Source organism: Anguilla anguilla, chromosome 6 (genome assembly GCF_013347855.1).
Source record: "Anguilla anguilla isolate fAngAng1 chromosome 6, fAngAng1.pri, whole genome shotgun sequence".
Taxonomy (NCBI): Eukaryota; Metazoa; Chordata; class Actinopteri; order Anguilliformes; family Anguillidae; genus Anguilla; species Anguilla anguilla.
The window spans coordinates 31,507,314-31,527,255 of record NC_049206.1 but is presented as its reverse complement, the minus strand read 5'-3'; the positions used below and the strand labels follow the sequence as shown (position 1 = coordinate 31,527,255).

The following is a 19,942-nucleotide window of genomic DNA, read 5'->3' as shown; positions in this document are numbered from 1 at the left end:
GGGCTTCTTCCTTGCGCGACAGCCTTTCAGGCTATGGCGATATAGGATTCTCTTAATGGTGGATGTAGATACTTTTGTACCTGGTGCCTCCAACTCCTTCCTTCACCAGTTCCTTTTTTGTTGACTTGGGGTTCAGTTGAATCTTTCGGACCGAAGTTCATTCAGCCCTGGGAGTTAATTTGTGTTTCCTTCCTGAACGATGCTGTGTGGTCCCAAGATTTTCATAATTGTGTGGTGTGGATGGAGTGTAGCACAGTGGGTAAGGAACTGGGTTTGTAACCGAAAGGTCGCAGGTTCGATTCCCGGGTAAGGACACTGCCGTTGTACCCTTGAGCAAGGTACTTAACCTGCATTGCTTCAGTATATATCCAGCTGTATAAATGGATGCAATGTAAAATGCTATGTAAAAAGTTGTGTAAGTCGCTCTGGATAAGAGCATCTGCTAAATGCCTCTAATGTAATGTAATGTAATAATTGCATACAATTGTTTGTACAAATGCTTGTGGTACCTTCAGTTGCTTGGAAATTGCTCCTCTTAATTAATCATAGGTGTGTTTTGGGCATAACATGAAATAACCCATCAAAGTGTCATCTCCCATACCCTTTAAAAGCCAGGTGCGCTTGCACCTTGGCGGATTGCTATTATAATGGCGGATTTGCCAAGTAGTAGGAAAGAACGCTTCTCTGCAGAGGAAACAGATCTGCTTGTGTGCGAAGTGAAAGCACGTGAGCAGACCATCAACGGCAACAGCAGGATTCCACCAATGCTCCCTGAGGTAAAGCAGGCATAGGAGGAGGTAGCAGTGAGCGTGTTCTCATCTTCTGGCATCACCAGAACGGCTGCACAATGCCAAAAGCGGTACAATGATGTCAGGAGACGGGGGAAACAAGCTCGCCGCTCACCGAAAACAGCTACTGGAAGCGGGAGGAGGACCACCTACAACCACTAAGGATCTGACGTCAGCGGAGGACATCACTACCTCTACCCTCAGTGCCGAAAGCATTGAGGGATTTGGGGGGCTAGAGGTGGAGGTCCAAGGTAATGCAATGATAACAATAAATCAATGTGTACAAACCATGCAGGCTTCTTGCGAAAATCGTTTATTTTACATTAACACCTGCAACAAAGCCATACAATAAATGAACCGTAAATGTCATGCAGCTCCGCTGGCTGAAGATCCTGAGGCCGGACCCAGTAGGCAGGAGCAGGGGGTAGTTGTGGAGGGAGAAGAGACGGTGGAACAACCATCATCAAGGTCGAGAGGAGAGACGACCCGACCCAGATCACGACGCGGGAACATCATCTGGCAGGCCTATTCCTGGAACTCCAGCAGGCCGGATTCAATATGCTGGAGAGGGGATTAGGTGGAATCAGGCGGAGTGTTCGGCGCGTGAACACCCACCTGAGCCGTGTTGAGATGTTGCTGCGGCCCCTCGGACGCACCGCGGACAATCTGGGACGGCTCGCTGAAGCAGTTGAGCGCCTCATTCCTGCAACACCTCCTCCTCTGACCACCCGATCTCCTCCATCCCCCCGATCCATTACGCGCACTCTGCCCCCTGCTGCGCTTGGACCCTCCTGTGGCCCGCCCCGTTGTGGTGCTCCCTGCCTGCGAATCCGAGGAGGAAGAAGACCACCAGTTTAAGATTCCGTTCATTAATTTGTTTTCGTTTGTTTATTTTTCTTAATTACAGCTTTGGTTCTCTTTAAAATCGTTTTGTTCAGTCATGGAGTAACAGGTAACAGGTAAAATCAGCGGGGTTTTAATTGCTTACCAGGCTACAGATGATGCAGCTCTTCTGCCAGCTGATCTCTCCTTGCCCATGCTGCTGCTGGCGTATTTGGGTTCATTGGCATCGGCACATGCAGCAACATTCAGCATCACGCCTTCTAAAGTCCTGTAATGTGTTTTCATTTATGTCCAAGAAACATCCATGACTCATGGCAATGTTATGCAACACACAACGTGCCTCAAAGAATGCTCCGACCTTCTGAGGGCTGTATTGTAATGTTCCACCTGACTTATCCAAACATCTGAAGCACATTTTCAGCACTCCAAACGTTCTTTCTATTACAGTTCGTGTTTCCGATTGAACGAAAATTCACGCACTGTTGTAGGCATGATATACGGTGTAATCAGCTATGTCTTTAATGGATAGCCATTGTCCCCTAACAGCCACCCCTCCAGGGGGGATCCCCCAGGAAGACTGCAGGAATGACAGAGTTAGCCAGTATAAAGGAGTCATATCCTTGATCCAGGATAATTTGCGAACATGTGTAACCTTACACGTTGCATCGCAAATCACCTGGATGTTGATGGAATGGGTTCCCTTACGGTTCACATATATCCGAGGGTTCTCTGATGGGGCACGTAGTTGCATGTGCATGCAATCGATCGCACCCAGGACCCCAGGGAAGCCAAAGTTCGCCAAGAACTCCTTTTTAGCCCGTTCTTGGCTGGCAGGTGTCATGGGGAATTTAATGAATTTCTTGGCATGTCGGACTAGGCTTGATGTAACTGCATGTATGGCTGAACTTACGACAGATTGGGATATGCCTCCAATTGAACTCAGGGGATGCTGGAATGACCCACTAGCAAAGACATGTAGCGCAGCAGTGACTTTCACAGCAACGGGGAGTGCATAGGGACAGCAGGCATTAGTCTCTAGCTCATCTGCCAGGAGATTGCAGATGTCTGTTACAGCCTTGCGGATAAGCATAGTTTACGGCGGCATTCTTCTTCGCTGAGGGACAGATATGTGGTCCTTGGCCGGTGGACCTCTGCTTCCGCCGTCTCCCAATCCTCTGTCCCATCAAGTACTCCATTTGGCTGTGCAAATCGAGAATATATGAGCAAATGCACCAATATTTAACTGAGGAGTTCAACGAGTGGTTTTGTTCAACTTACATGGTCTTGTATTGATGTAGCAGAAAAGTTGATCCGTGTCTGCTCTGTTGTTGATATCCGTTTGCTGGGTCTTGACAGACACCCTCAGCCTGATGGGTCTGTTTAAATACCTATATGTATTGCCACGATTGGTCAAATAATTAGCCAATTTCATTCGTAAATACTGCGATTAGCTAATTCTGATAAATATTACGACTAACCATTATGACATGTATTTTTTTTTATATCACGCGTTGTGCACCCGCCTATGTAGGCGCATATTACTATCTTAATAATGCGCCCTTAAAATAACAGTAAAATACTGCGCCATTGACTTACGACCAGGTTTTTCGCTTTCTGCTGCCTCAAGATAGTCATTTGCCAACAATGCCCCTGACCACACCTCATTTTAAGACCAACACGCCCATAGGTGTTCAGATGGACGCTAGTAGATTTGTTATTTAAACAATGTGGGCACTGGACGGGAAAATGACAACTGCGTCGGTCTGAAACTAGCAAAGACACTTGCGTTGCCCTTGGCGCCGCTTTGCTTCGGGTGTAAGATAGAGCCCACAAAGTAAAGAAAAGTCTGCATTTTATGTTGTTTGAAGAAGGCTGGGGGGTAGCTGAGAGAGGGAGAGAGAGAGGGGGCAGCATAATTGATGATTGTGTGAAAGGGTGTGGAAGAAGGGTCAAAAAAGGGTTGTCTGACCTGAAAGCTTGCAAACTATGCATTACAGTCATCTTATGCTGTTTTAAGCACGGCTAAACACTATGGTATTATTAGGGGTCCAAGCAGCGAAGCTGGTGGAACCCTATTGTATTTGTTAGGATTATTATTATTATTCTTATTTTTCTCCGCTAAAAGTGTCTGAGGCTCAGCAACCATAAGTCCTAGAGCAACCAAATTTGGTAAGTGGGTTCCTATGGCCCCCCACTACTCAGTAAACTTAGTAAACTTCTTTACGGCAAGAGACATCCATGGCGACGCAAGTAATCAGACACCGTAGGGTCTCGTTTTTATCAGTGAGGGGAGGGTCTGAATGTCGGGGAAGCAATGGAAGACCAGCCAGAGTGCATGCTAGGCTACTAAAGGTGTGTTAGTAAAAGCTTTTTGACAGGATGAATAATTACTTTTCTTTGGCATGGGTCCTTTTGAAGACAGTATCTGGTGAGTTCGTTTAGTCTTTAAATCTGTCATTATGCTGAGAAATAGCTAAACCATTTTATTGATAGTATTTGAGTTTCGTGTAAACGCGCGAAAACACGCTGGTATAATAAAACAATGACGGTAATACATATGCAGTCCGCTTCGTTCTGTTGCTACCATAATATAAACTATCTTGTATCTACAGCTGCAGTTTCTCGCTGCAATTACTAATATTGAATATAAACAAAAGACGCAATTTATGCTGTAGTCTGCCAGTGTCTGAATTAATAATACAGTACTCCGCGCGTAGGTAGCATGGATGGCAAGTTGGTATTTCATTTTTTGCTACTAAAAGTTGTTAGTAAAAGCTTTTTGAGAGGATGAATCATTACTTTTCTTTGGCATGGATCCATTTGAAGACAATATCGGGTGAGTTAATTTAGTCTTTGAATCCGTCATTATGCTGAGAGAAATCGTATTCTGTAGCAACAAGATAAACCCGACATTAGTAGGTGAGAGTATAAGCTTTCTAACGATGTATAACATGTCTGATTTTGAAATAGCGTTTTATCGGTCAGCGTAACGGAAAATGTTCTTATCATCGCATTCACTTGCGCATCTGGGGCAGCATTAAAAGACGCTGCACCTAACGAAACGTTGTCAACGATTTTCATAATTTCTTGGAGAGTACTATTATTATTGAGGACTTCGGGGCACGGCGAAGCCATATCTTTGCTTATAGACCTATCTGACATCGTTTTCTGATGCAAAACAGAAGCGGATAGGACTTTGTCATTGATTTACTGTCTCTGTCTCTATACTACGGAACACAGATAAAATGTCATATTGCTATGTAAGTATTACTGCTCAAAATATTTCGGTTATACGTTATTTTTGAAATTGAGTGTCTTTAAATAGGTTAGTGGTATTATATAATATGGATATTGCACACTGTAGTGTTTTTGTGATATAGCAGTGATGACGAGAGCGTTGGAACATTGCCAAAACGTGGTTGACGGTTGAAAATTTTTTTCATATAGTCCCATCCCCACCCGCCATTATGCTGAGATACAGCTAAACCATTTTTATTGATAGTATTTGAGTTTCTCTACAAACGCGCGAAAACACGCTGGTATAATAAAACAATGACGGTCAATATAGCCTATATATATAGTCCGCTTCGTTCCGTTGCTACCATAATATAACAAACTTTCTTGTGTAGCTGCAGTTTCTCGCTGCAATTAATAATATTGAATATAAACAAAAGACGCAATTTATGCTGTAGTCTGCCAATGTCGAAATAAATGATAAGGTAGGCTACTCTGCGCACAGCTCGCAGAGATGACGAGTTGATATTTCGTTTTTTGTTTCATTTTTTTCAATGTCGTATTTATTATTTGAAATATGTATTATTATTCTATTTGTCTCTGAGGCGCTCTGAAGTGTGTATTCTCTGCTAAGATGAGCAATGGATTGGAATATGTGTCTGACGTAGTGTTGCACAGTATACCAAAACTTCAGCACTTTTTCGGTATTTAAAACAAAAAAAAAAGAAACGGTTCGCTATTAGAATTTTCCGATGTTCGGTAGTTTTGTGTCAAATATAAAAGCCAGGGAAATGTGTCTTCCACATTACTGATTGAGAGGATGAAGTGTAATTTGTCAGAATCTTCACTAGATGGCAGTAGCAACTAAGGTTGCCAAGTGAGATGACGTTGCGCTTGTGCACTCACTCGTTGATACAGCGTAAGCTTCGACTCAGTTCACTTCAGTAGTAATAGGTGTTCTAATTTGGAAATATTTTATTATAGGAAGATGCTGTATTGTTATTAAAATATGCTGTTTTTAGATCTATTTAAAAGTGAAAGACCTGTTTAAAGATTATTTAGTTTACAATTGTTTAATTTTTTAAATATATTTTTCTATTGTTTAGTGTTGTAACACTATAGGTCTATGCTTATTAATATGTTGAACAGGCTTCAACTTAAAGGTTGTTAATAAACCTCGAAATTCGAAAATAAGGTCAACCTTGTGGACATTATGTTTCTGTTCTCTTAAGGTAATTTCAGTTTCGTTAGGTACCGAGTATCGAATCAGTATCATTTTTCAAGTTTCAAGTATCATTTCAGTATCGAGTATCGTGATACTAAACCTGGTATCGATATCAAAGTAAACATTTTGGTATTGTGACAACAATAGTCTAACGCCTTTTTTAGTTGCGGTGCGGAAGCGCTGCAGCTCTACATACACGCCAGGCCATCTAAGTGTTACGACATGCCATCTAAGTGCTAAAGGCCTTTACGGCAAGTGGCCAGGACACATCCATGGCGAAGCAACTAAGTATTCCGACAGCGTCTCTTAGCACAATATTGGCCATAAGTCATCAATATATTGTCATGATATTCAGTAGATTTGTTGGGTGAAGGTATGTGATCATGAGGACAAAACCATTTTAAAATCGCTCCATAGAGGGCGCAATAGTGCCAATGCTTGTACCCCTCCCAACGCTGCTTGCGGCTTTAATTATCAGAAGATTCCTGGTTTTAAGCCCATCATAAGGACACCAAAATGAATATGTTAGAATGTAATGTAGCTTAACTAAAACAAAACCATGGAAGTTTACTCCTATTTTTAACTAAGTGGTAAAATTGTAGATAAATAATTGTCAGATAGCCAGTTGTACTCTCCATCTTTAGGTAAAATGTTTTCCTTGCAACAAAAGCAATCATACCACATTATTTTTCCGCTTTTAACTGGAATGCCCTGAAAATGTAGATTCCAGTGATCATGCTCAAAAATCCTCATCGATACAGACATTAAGATTTTCACTCAGTGATTTCAATGAAATATCACAGATTGCACTTTAAAAAAAAAAAAGGAATGTGGAATCCCCCCCACCGTCCGTATAAAGATAAGCCGTGCAACATGGTATAATTGATCCAAGGATGTTTACTTGGATCTTTGTGGAGGGGGAAGGGGGATAGTGACAGGGGAAACAGACAACATTCCTGTGCTCACAGAGGGCATGTTTGCCAGATCAAATTATATCGTCTTTTTCTCAAAGGTGATAATCTAAAAATATATCCGACATCAGTCAAGGATGTATGAATTGGTATTCCACAAGGCTTTATTTTTCAGAATTAATGGCACAGTGCATGGGCGCAGTTAGTGGTAAAGCACACTGGACGTGGCTACTGAATCTTGGTATTTTCGTGACCAGAAGCAAGGAGTACACAATTCACAGCGCACGGTGGAAAATGGGTTGGATTAGGCTGACTGTTGTCAGTGGGTGTATAGCAGCTGGATTCAGACATATAGCCTATCAGATGACCTTTTTTCATTCCCTTTAAGAGCCCTTCACTTTGTGCCCTGCCGTACTGCCAATTTTCATAGTCTGCCACTGCAATGGAAGAGGAGGATGTACTCATTAGAATAAACTTCTTTCAAGACAAATTTGTGGGAATTCCTGTGCTGGAGGTGTAGAGTAGGGCTGTCGTTTAAAAAAAAAAATAGTTCAAACAAATCTCATAAATAAGATAAATTCATTCTAATTTTCTGCCATCAAAATGAAACTTTGACTAAATGTATAATTATTATGGCCCAGTTTCAATTTCTGATTAACACTGTGATTAAATAGCTTAAACACACTATGCTATAACTATGAAATAATGGCAACAATATCTTGGAATTTTCTTGAAGATCATAACAACACCAGTGATGCCGTTCAGAGCAATAAAATGATTCAGTAGATCAACTGTTGTTCAAGCAAAAAAAATATTATAACACAAGTATGGTGACCATATATTGAATTTCAACAAAAGAGAACAGGGATGGGCAGGCACAATATGAGCATAATACTAGTCTATGTGTTTGTCTATATTGGGATGGCAGGTATGCCCAAGTAACGCCTTTGGGGGGCGGCATGCCCCATACTCACACAGCACCGAGAGATTGGCACTTTTCGGGGTTCCCTACAGAAATAACCACAATGACCACACACTGTCAACCCTTAAAAACATTTCGTTCTGTACCTTCTGACCCCATTTCAACAGACAGAATTTACAAACACCTTCACATGTCCACACAGTACAGCTCCAAACTTGGGGGATTTTGCATTTTCTCCTTCTACTTCTTTTTCTTATTTTTCCTGCCTGATTACATCATCAATGCTCCAAGCCCACAAATAATATGTCTCCCCATTAGAAATTTCAGGCACATCAGCCAATCAATACATTGAATGCACAATTACATATATACCAGTGCACTCGTTTAAAACTACCACATTTTAGTGTTCAATATCTCCTTTTCTGTGACATTTTGACCTGACTGAAAGGCGAGGTTCGAGCCCGCCTTGGACTCATGAAAACCTTTTGTCACACACCGCGACACACCCCTTTTCTGAACAGAAGAGCTGGGACCAAAACGATAACATCTGGCACATCGTTCTAATGGTCCGACAAGCTCCATGCCAATTCTTTCAAAGTGGACCAAAGGAAACGGTTGCAACAGAGCTTTCAGAATGGACGCTGGGTTTACTTTCTAGCACTCCTGGTACTCTGCACACCACCGGCAGACGTCACCCCATATTGCCCGGCCAATAAAATTGGATAGTTATAAGTTTTATCTTGCCCCAAGTGACCTGCCATCGGATTATTATGAGCCACCTGAAAAACCATTCTCCGGTGGCTTTTTGGTACTAAAAGCTATGTATTTTCCTCTAGAGGATACAGGTCCCGACATACTCGATATAATGTCTTTAATTATACAGAAATAGGGGTATGTCACTGCTCTCTGCTGGTCAAGAAGCCCACCATCAATTTTAATCACTTAGTCAGCTTACTCGACTCAGCGTTTCATCCTGAGATTGTTCGAGGAAGAAGTCAATCACACGAGAGAGCAAGGGAGGTGCACTAGTAGTTGCCCCCGGCTTCATGTCAGATATTTCTGCCTCACCAAGATCGGGGTTTTGCCCACCGGACAGCCCCTCCCCCGAATCTACGTAATTTGTGACCAGCTCCTCCCCAGCTGCAGCAAAAGGGCAATGAACACACCCCCCTTGTCAGGCCCCTCCTGCCAGTTTTACTCTCGCCATTTCTTTGAACCCCGGCCAGTCGTGTCCCAGAATAAGCGGGAGGGGGGTGTGGGGACTAATCCCATCCACCACATTATGCTTTTCTCCCCAAATTGAAATCTGAGCGGTCAGATAGTTATGTATATCCCTGTGCACACACCTAATGCCTACCTCCGATTTCCTCTGGTAGAACCAGGCGTTGAACCACAAGGGTACAATAGGAACCAGAGTCCTACAAAGCCTGGACTGTATCCCCTTTCATACTTACAGGTATGCGATACATCTCTGCTGGAGCGGGGGAAGGCTGGGTGGCGTGCGGCGTCTGGTTCACGATGTTCACGTCCATTAAGGGGCAATCCTTTCGAATATGCCCCTTACGCCCACAGCGCCAACAGCCCTGCCCCGGCGTTTCTGGCGCACTCGTCTGACCCATGACCGGGGAATAATAATAATAAAAAAAATTATAATATATTATATATAATAATATAATATATAATTAAAGCCGCAAGCGGCGTTGGGAGGGGTCCAAGCATTGGCACCATCGTGCCCCCTATGGAGCGATTTTAAAATGGCTCTGTCCTCATGATCATACACCTTCACCCAACATATGTACTGAATATCATGATGATTGTATAAAAATTGATGACTTATGGCCAATTTTGTGCTAAGAGACGCTGGCGGATGACTTAGTTGCGTCGCCATGGATGTGTCCTGGCCGCTTCCCGTGAAGGCCTTTACTATGTCGTAACACTTAGATGGCATGTCGTAACACTTAGATGGCCGAGCGTGTATGTACAGCTGCAGCGCTTCCATGCCGCAACTAAAAAAAGCGTCACACTAGTGTCACGATACCAAAATTTTGACTTTGATACCGATACCAGGTTTAGTATCACGATACTTGATACTGAAGCGATACTGATTCAATACTCGGTACCTAACGATACTGAAATTACCTTAATAGATCAGAAACGTAATGTCCACAAGGGTTGACCTCATTTTCGAATGCATGGTTTATGAACAACCTGGTTCATTAACAACCTTTAAGTTGAAGCCTCTTCAACATATTAATATGCATAGGCCTATAGTGTTACAACACTGAACAATAGAAAAATATGTGAAATATATTTCAAAAATTAAACAGTTGTAAACTAAGTAATATTTAAAACAGGTCTTTCACCTTTAAATAGATCTAAAAACAACATATTTTAATAACAATACAGCATCTATCTATAATAAAATATTTCCACATTGGAACAGCTATTGCTACTGAAGTGAACTGAGTCAAAGCTTGCGCTGTATCAAAGGGCTGAGTACACAAGCGCAAGTCACCTCACTTAGCAACCTTAGTTGCTACTGCCATCTAGCAAAGATTCTGACAAATTACACTTTTCATCCTCTCAATCGGTAATGCGGGAGACACTTTCCCCTGGCTTTTACATTTGACTAAAATTCTAATACCGAACCGTTTCTTTTTTTTTCTTTTTTTTTTTAAGTACCGAAAAAGTGCTGAAGTTTTGGTGTACCGTGCAACACTACATCAGACACAAACGTATACCAATCAATGGCTCAGCTTAGCAGAGAATGCACATTTCAGAGCGCCTCAGAGACAGATAGAATAATAACACATAAATACACATTTCAAATAATAAATACGACATTGAGAAAAAACGAAACAAAAGACGAGATATCAAGTCGCGACCTACGCGCAGAGCAGCCTACCGTTTTATTTATTTAGACATTGGCAGATGAGAAAGCAACAGGTGTGGTATTACGCACAGGTATTTTTGAAGGTAGCCGACATTTCACAAACGGATTATCCAAGACAATATATGACCACTCAGTCGCAAAAGGGACATCTCTACGCGTAAAACCAATGGTAAGATTGTATATTTATTCAATTTTTAGTCCCATATATTGACTGTAGAATGACATGGTATAATGTAAAGAAAAAACTTTGTCTCGTTTATTTCAGTGAGCAGCGTTTTCACTGCTGTATTGGCATATTTTTAGGGCTAATGTCGGGTTTATCTTGTTGCTACGGAATATTACATTACATTACAAGCATTTGGCAGACGCTCTTATCCAGAGCGATGTACAACAAAGTGTATAATCATAATCAGGAACAAGTGTGTCGGAAACCCTAGAGAGAAGTACCGTTCCAAGTGCAGGGAACAACTGCATAGTTCAACTTGGACCCTGTAGGTTAAACTGATTAACACTAACACAAACAAGAACAGCAACAACGCAGTCTATGCAAAAATACAAGCAATAGTTAAGACGAGTTAAGACTAAGTCACCTACGAAACAACTGCCTAGTTACAAACCTAAGCTTACCGTCAATTTAGAGATTAAATTGAGAATATGATTTCTCTCAGCATAATGACGGATTTAAAGACTAAACGAACTCACCCGATATTGTCTTCAAATGGACCGTATTATTTATTTAGACATTGGCAGACTACAGCATAAATTGCGTCTTTTGTTTATATTCAATATTAGTAATTGCAGTGAGAAACTGCAGCTGTAGGTCGTTATGTTATGGTAGCAACGGAACAAAGCGGACTATATATGTATTAGGCTACCGTCATTGTTTCATTATATCAGCGTGTTTTCGCGCGTTTGCACAGAAACTCAGAACCTATCAATAAAATGGTTTAGCTATTTCTCAGCATAATGACAGATTCAAAGACTAAACGAACTCACCCGATACTGTCTTCAAATGGATGCAGGCTCAAGGAAAGTAATTATTCATCCTCTCAAAAAGCTTTTACTAACAAACTTTTGGTAGCCTAGCATGCACTCTGGGTGGCACTGTCTTCCAGTGCTTCCCCAACGTTCAGACTCTCCCCTCACTGATAAAAACTAGACCCTACGGTGTCGGATTACTCGCCATGGATGTCGCTTGCCGTAAAGAAGTTTACTAGATGTTGTAGCACTTAGATTTGGAGCTCCAGCTCTTCCGCACCCCACCTAATGAAAAAGTCCAAATGGCGGGCAAACCATATGGCCGACATAGGTGGTCCCAATGGAAAAGTTGTGGAGCATATTCAGATGCATCAGTCGATTATGTTTTGTGTTGATCTGACTTATGGTGTGGGAGTTATGACCTTTTAAACATGATTTGTTATAGCGCCACCATCTGGCCGACATAGGTGATTTGTAGTGCCTGAGTAGTGGGGGGCCATAGGAACCGACCTACCAAATTTGGTTGGACTATAACTTATGGTTGCTGAGCCTCAGACATTTTAGCGGAGAAAACTTCCACACCCCCAACTAAAAAGTCAAAATGGCGGGCAAACAATATGGCGGACATAGGTGATCCCAATGACAAAGTTGTACGCTGAGCCTCAGACACTTTTAGCCGAGAAAAATAATAATAATAATAATAATAATAATAATAATCCGAACAGATACAATAGGGTTCCACCAGCTTCGCTGCTTGGACCCCTAATAATAAATTTTTATTTATATAGCACCTTTCATATCATAAAATGCAGCTGAAAGTGCTTTACAAGAGAAACAATAGCAATCAGTACCACAGGTATTAAGATAAGATAAAAATAGAAATAAGATAAATTGATAATGATAATAGCAGAAATGACGTAAATTAAAAATAAAAATAAATAAATAATAAAGAAAATAAAAAAAATAATACTATTAAAAATAAAATAAATAAAATAAAATAATAGTAATAAAATAAATTGATAATGATAAAAACAATCCTAAGATATAAAAAGCATAATACAAGTATAAGAAATATAAAATAAATTTAAAATAATAACAATGGTGTTAAAATAAAAAGGTGAAATTAATTGAAAGCAAGATCATAAAAATGGGTTTTGAGCTGTTTCTTAAAACTATCAACAGGTTTCTTGTCTTATGTGTAGAGTTTGTTCCAAACCTTTGGTGCATAAGAACAGAAAGCTGCTTCACCATACTTTTTGTAATTCATCTTGGGGCATTCAGCAAGTCAACACTAGATGATCTAAGTGAATGGTTTGGAACATACTTAGCTAAGCAATCACAGTACATAGTAAAATAATTTTAAAATCTATCCTAAATGTTACAGGGAGCCAGTGCAATGAGGCTAGAACTGGTGTAATATGGTCTATTTTTCTGTTTTTTAATTCAGGCTGCTGCATTTTGTACAAGTTGCAGCCTATCAAGAGTTTTTTTTAGGTAATCCAGTGAAGAGTGCATTGCAATAATCTAGGCAAGAGAATACAAAGGCATGGGTCAACTTTTTGGCATCTTCCAGTGAGAGGTAGGGTCTAACTCTTGCCATATTTCTTAAATGAAAAAAGGCAATCTTTGTAACATTGTTGATATGTGATTTAAAAATCCAACTCAGAGTCAAGAATAACACCCAAGTTTTTTTACTTCAGGCTTATTCTGTAGAGCCAGACTTTCAAATTTGCTTAATATCTTTTCTCTGTGCATTTGTTCCAATTATAAGAATTTCTGTTTTATCTTCATTTAGTTTGAGGAAGTTTTACTCATCCACTGTGTAATGCTGGATAGACAATTTATCAAGGGATTTAGGGCATCAATATCATCTGGTGCTACAGATAAATATAACTGAGTATCATCAGCATAACAATGAAAATTCACTCCATGATCACAAATAATTTTTCCAAGTGGCAGCATATACGGACAAAACAGTAAAGGACCAAGAATAGAACCCTGTGGAATACCAGACAAAATGTCATGCTTGTCTGAAACATGGTCACCGAGACTAACAAAATATCTTCTGCCAGTAAGGTAAGTATTAAACCAGTTCAGGGCTGTGCCTGAGAGACCAATCCAATTTTCAAGACGGTTTAGAAGTATCCCATGATCGACCGTATCAAAAGCAGCACTCAGATCAAGAAGTACAAGAATAGAAACTTTTTATTATCGGCGCTCACTCTAAGATCATTGATTACTTTTAAAAGTGCTGTTTCAGTACTGTGTCCCCTTCTAAAACCGGACTGAAATTTTTCATGGATTTTGTTGTCCTGTAAGAATGCATCCAACTGTTTAAAGACTGCCTTTTCCAATGTCTTACTCAGAAAAGGCAGGTTGGAAATAGGCCTAAAATTGCTCAAAATGGAAGAATCAAGATTATGCTTCTTGAGTAAGGGCTTCACTAGAGCTGTTTTGAGTGCATATAGAAAGATGCCTGTTTCTAGAGAGCAATTTACCATGTCCAGTACATCACCAATCAAACTAAGATCTAAGACCTCCTTAAAGAAAGTAGTGGGAATTGCATCCAGGGAGCAAGTGGATGACTTCAACTGCAAAATAATTTTACGGAGTTCCCCTTCACTGTTTTTACAAAAAGAATTCAGATTTCCCAGACAGTCACTAACAATCAAATTTTTTTGATTTTCAACATTATTCACAATACCAGGTCGGATATTAACGATCTTATTATCAAAAAATGATGCATACTCTTCACATTTCAACTGTGAGGCATGGCATATTTGTTCACAAAACTGGGAAGGATTTAAAAGGCGATCGATGGTCGAAAATAAGATTCTAGGGTTGCTCCCGCTATCACTGATAATCTTAGAGAAGTATGCCTGTCTCTCACAGCATAAAGCTTTGTTATAAACATATATGGATTTTGTAAGGATCTCTCGGTGGATTGTTAGTTTGTTTTGTTTCCACCTTCGCTCGGCTCTACAACACTCCCTCTTGAACAGACGTATTCGCTAATTTTTCCAAGGCATTACTTTAGTCTGTGATTTCTTTTTAGTTTTCATAGATGCCACTATGTCAAGAGCTGATTTTAATTTGGAGTTTTACTTTTTAGAGATTTACTTTTTCATGTATCGATGAGATTTAAACTGAGAGGGGTAGACTAAGGATGTGATAAGGGAACTTGGTGGCTGAGGAGGGACTTAAAAAACGTCTTTTAATGAAAGGCTCTGTATCATTTTTTGCTAAACCAACGATAGTCATGTTAAAAAACAGACAGTAGTGATCTGATATATTAATATAAACAATCGTATCAACTATAATATTCAGACCTCTAGAGATCGCTAGATCTAAGGCGGGGCCACATTTGTGGGTTGGCCCAACAATATGTTGAGTAAAATCAAAAGAATGTAAAAGTTGCATAAATTCCATAGCCTTACAGTCTGAGACGTTATCAACATGCAAATTCAAATCACCAGTTATAAGAATCCTATCATGGTTAGTAAAATAGACAGGCAGTAGTTCAGACATTTCGGGTAGGAATGAAGCTGTATGCTTTGGTGGTCGATAAATAGTAATCAACAGCACTGATGTCTGACTTTCCAGTATAGCCTGATATTCGAAAGATGAAAAACTACCAAAATGCAAATGCTTGCATTTAAAAGTGTCTGAGAAAATAGCTGCCAATCCTCCTCCTCTCTTACCCTCACGTATCGAGTGGATAAAACTGTACTTTGGAGGAGAGGCTTCAGTTAAGAGAAGCTCCATCTGAACCAAGCCATGTTTCAGTCAGAAAAATAAAATATAGCTTCCGTTCATTAATAAGATCATTTACAACAAAAGTTTTATTAGTAAGTGCCCGGATGTTTAACAGAGCCATGTTTACCTTTTGTTCATGGCCAAACTTTTTTACTGGGCTATGACCATTCAGGGGTACAATAATCAGACTAGACCATCTCTTCGACTGTTTCTGTGCTTTGGTTTTTCTATCAGAAATAACAGTTTCAATATTGTAGACATCACAGTATGTATGTACACGATTTTCAAGCAATGAATTTCTATGTATAGGAGTTTTTTGTTTTTTCATTGAGATGTCCTCTTGTCGTAACAATAAATGGTCCTTGAAGTTGTCGGCCAGCACTGACGTTCCGTTTCAACGCGGGTGAAGACCATCCCTTCTGAATAATAAAGGCCTACCCCAGAAACAATCCCATTTGTCAATAAAATCCAAATTGTTCGCAAAACACCAGGTTTTAAACCAGTCAGTCTTTAAGTGAAAACAGACGACTGAAAGCTTCAATGCCAGGAAGGAAAATACCTGCAATTTGGGGCTGGGGAACGGGTGGACTGAGGTGGGGGTTTAAGGAAATGCGACCTTGGGGGGGAGAGGGTAACAGGGCAAGAGGAGGGTGGAACAATACAGGTAGCAGGGAGGGAGGAAAAAAAAAATCTGCTGAAAAGCAGATATAAATCCAGAGTAAAGGGTGTTAGAGAAGTGTAATTATTTTTTTCTTTTGTTTCTTTGTCCTCTGTTGCCATCTTAGACTGTCCCTTCCACTTCTTGTGGGATGACTGACAGCGCTTTTGACCAATAATACATTATTAATGTGGAAAATAACTAACTACAACAATAGCAGCCTGAAGTAAATGTACATTATATGTAACACAGTTACAATATACATACTAGGGGTGTCATGGTGTGAGATTTTCACAGTATGATAATCTTGTCCAAAAATACCACGGTTTTATGGTATCACTGTATTATGCGGCCATTTACAAAACACAAAACAGCTGGTCAAATTTGAAACCTGTTGCCCGAGATCTACCGTCCTGTTGGATTCCACTCCAACCCTAACAAAGCACACCTCATTTTACAGCTAGGTAACCCGTTGAGCTGCTAATTAGTAGAATCAGATGTGCCAAATTGTTGAAATAATAACCTACAGGACAGTAGAACTCCAGGAAGAGGGTTAGGCAGCTCTGGCTGTGATGATTACTGTTGCAATATAATTTATATCTTGTCAGATAATACACTGTGACCTACTTTGAAACTGTGACACTGTACCTACCCAAATACAGACACAAACATATTTGACCTTCCCTCTCTTAGCAGAAACAAGTAGGCCGTGTGTCAGGCATGGTTGGCTCAGAACAGAACCAGGAGTTGAGCAAAGCTCGAGTGGAACTGGAGAAGAAGACACTTTTCTATGAGGAGGAGCTATCCCGCCGGGAGCTGCTCTACTCCAATGAGCTCAAGAGTCTGAAGAAGGAGTTGCGTGATGCTGAGGGCCAGCAGCTTGCCCTCAACAAGGAGATCCTTGTCCTCAAGGACAAACTGGAGAAGACGCGCCGCGAGAGGTGAAGAGTTGCAATGCACTATTTTCTAATTATACAATAAAGTAAAACACTGTAATTACATGGTATTGCATGACCCCATAGACTGAGATGCTTCAATCAGGAACTACAATTAGGATGGGTTCACACTTAGTGTTTTTCAGTTAGACTAGGCTAAAAGATTTGAACATTTTGGTATATTGTCTTCATCAGTGAAATGCTGAAGTTTGCTGCTGGCAATCTGGCCTATCTCTACAACATCACCGCAGGTGTACAAGCTAATTAGAGAGGACCTATCAATCAGAGGCTTTATTTTCAGCTTGAGTATAACATGTAAAACTCCTGAAAGCAAATCCAAAAACTAATATACGTTTTAATTCAAAATGGATTGGGTTCTTATTTCAGCCCTTTAGAGCACTGCGAAAGCATAGAGGTTCAGCACAACACTAATTAACTGTTCAGTTTAGTTTTTTGCACCTGCATTTGCCAAGGTCAAATGCACCCAGAATATTGTAGGGATTTTAAAGCAATACAGAAATAAAAGTTTTGCGATATATATATATATCTCAATTTATAATAATATATATGGTTAATGGTTGCCATTTGTCTCCACTAGATCACATTTAACAATGAAAGTGTCATTACGTTTTTGTGAATATGTGATGTATATTTTTAAAATCCGCTATAATGAAGGCATGAGGTCATAAATCTTGTTTATCTGTGAAAAGTAAAATGATACAAGGTTTTCATGTAGTTGGGTATTGATTTGAACTGACATTCTTAATTATTTTTAATGTTTGTCTTATTATATTAAAAGAAACCATGTGAACAAGAAGTCATAAAGCAGTAGAGATAATGAACAAAAAACCAAAAGCAAATTTGCACCGGTTTAGTCACTGGTTATGAAATGCATCTCTCAAATGTCATTCATTCCTGTTAAGAAGTTTAAAATGGGTCAGTTTGACCCAAACCGATCACTGTGGTTGAACAGTACTGCATAACAGCCAAAAAATGAAGCACTACACTCATTAAACATGTGGAACAACACTAATTATACAGTACTGCATAACAGCCTTGAGACATCCAATCTGTAACTACACAATACTGCCTAGTGACAAACTGATGGTTTGGAAGCAGGTTTAAGGTGAAATATCTCTAATCTTAAACCCTGCTGTTATCAGTATAGTTACTGGGTTTGGTTTTTGGATATTTTATCGATTCTATGGAAGATACTGAAGTAGATTCTATCAAAAAACAATACCCACATCAGACTATTTTTGAATATTTCCACTGCTAATTAATGAATTTCATACACTGGAAAGATGGTCAGTTTTAAAGCATTGTAACTATTAAATGCCTTGTTTCTTGTGGATATTATGAGTTTATATCCTGTTTGTAATGATCAGATGCATTTTCTTTTTGTGTTATTTATTTTATTCTACCTTGTGTTAGTTATTCTACTTAGATGGTTTATGTGGTATCTTTAGTTAAGATATTTAGTAAATGCACACAATTTACACCATTGTTCAAGCTGTCTGGGTTGATACTTGTGATAGTGAACTGCTAATTAGCAGAGAAGTTTTAAAAATTATAGAATTGACTCATCAGACTATCATTGACTGTTCTTATTATATTTCTTAATACTGATTAGACCACTGGTTCTTAAACTTTTTATTATCAGGCCCCAAATTAGAAATACTTTTAAGATTGATACCCAACATAAAAATATGGTACTTTCAGTCAAATACACATTCTAGCACAGCCTAGTGGACTCATTTTGGGACCTACTCCCATGCCCCATTTTGTGTCCCAACCTATAGTTTAAGAAACACTGGACTAGACTAATTTAGTGTCACATTGACGAGAAAGAATTATTCAAACCAGTCTTTGAGTGAAATATACTATCTCATTCCCTTTGTTTAGCAATGGGGATATCACCAGGATCTTACTTCAGAGTTTGTATTTGACTGTGAATAGCAATTACTGTTTAAAAGCACCTACTGCACTTACTGAATAGTGTGGCCTGTGTTTGCTTGCCTCCCACAGTCAGAACGAGCGAGAGGAGTTTGAAACCGAGTATAAGCAGAAGTACGAGAGGGAGCGGATCCTTCTTAAAGACGAGAACAAAAGGCTCTCCAGTGAACTTGACAAGGTGAGGTACACACACAAAAGTTAAGGTAAGACTAAAATTACCGCGAAGACAAATTCTTGACAATACGTACCTATGAACAAGGCCAATTTGTGTTGGAACCATTCTTTTTTTCTGTTTGTCTAATTTATTGACTATGCCCATAAAAGTAAGGCTTTTAAAACGTATAATTCTTGTTCCTGGATAAAAAAGTATCCTTTTTCAAAGACCACCTTTCTGCCTACTCGAGTTTATGTTAACAAAAATATAAATATCTATGGAGCACTCCAACATCTTTTCTTTTTGTACAATGTACATTGGCTTAGACAGGTTCTACAGACAGAAACGGTGTTTAGAAAAGGTGGACATACTACAGGCAGGCACAGATTGACACCCTACAGAAGGACTCAGATAAGCATGTACAGACCCTGCAAACAGATATGCTAATGATGGAAAAAGGTGGGCACACTAAAGAAATACAGGCACAGGCATACTGAAACATGGCGGACAGACAGACATAAATGCACGATTAATTTGCAAGATGCATAGTGCATAGAGAGCTCTGAATACGGTGACTTAGTTATTCCGTGGTCTAAGTCTACCACAACTACTCTGTGGAGGGCTGATGCAAGGGAAATTTTCAAACAAGAAATACACTTACATGTAATTTAGAAATGAAATCCTTGCAA

General features: G+C 39.8%; 1 protein-coding gene across 7 annotated transcripts in view; it reads left to right on the top strand.

The window, feature by feature from the left end:
* The window catches only part of LOC118229832 (serine/threonine-protein kinase MRCK alpha-like), a 375,259-nt gene that overhangs the window by 214,112 nt on the left and 141,205 nt on the right, over positions 1-19,942 (top strand). For 6 of the 7 annotated variants that reach the window (XM_035422277.1, XM_035422276.1, XM_035422274.1 and 3 more), the window contains 2 exons: positions 16,902-17,149; positions 19,172-19,277. In XM_035422277.1, coding sequence (XP_035278168.1) covers positions 16,902-17,149; positions 19,172-19,277 — 354 coding nt within the window. The remainder of the gene's footprint in view (positions 1-16,901; positions 17,150-19,171; positions 19,278-19,942) is intronic. The other variant, XM_035422272.1, reaches the window with a different exon arrangement.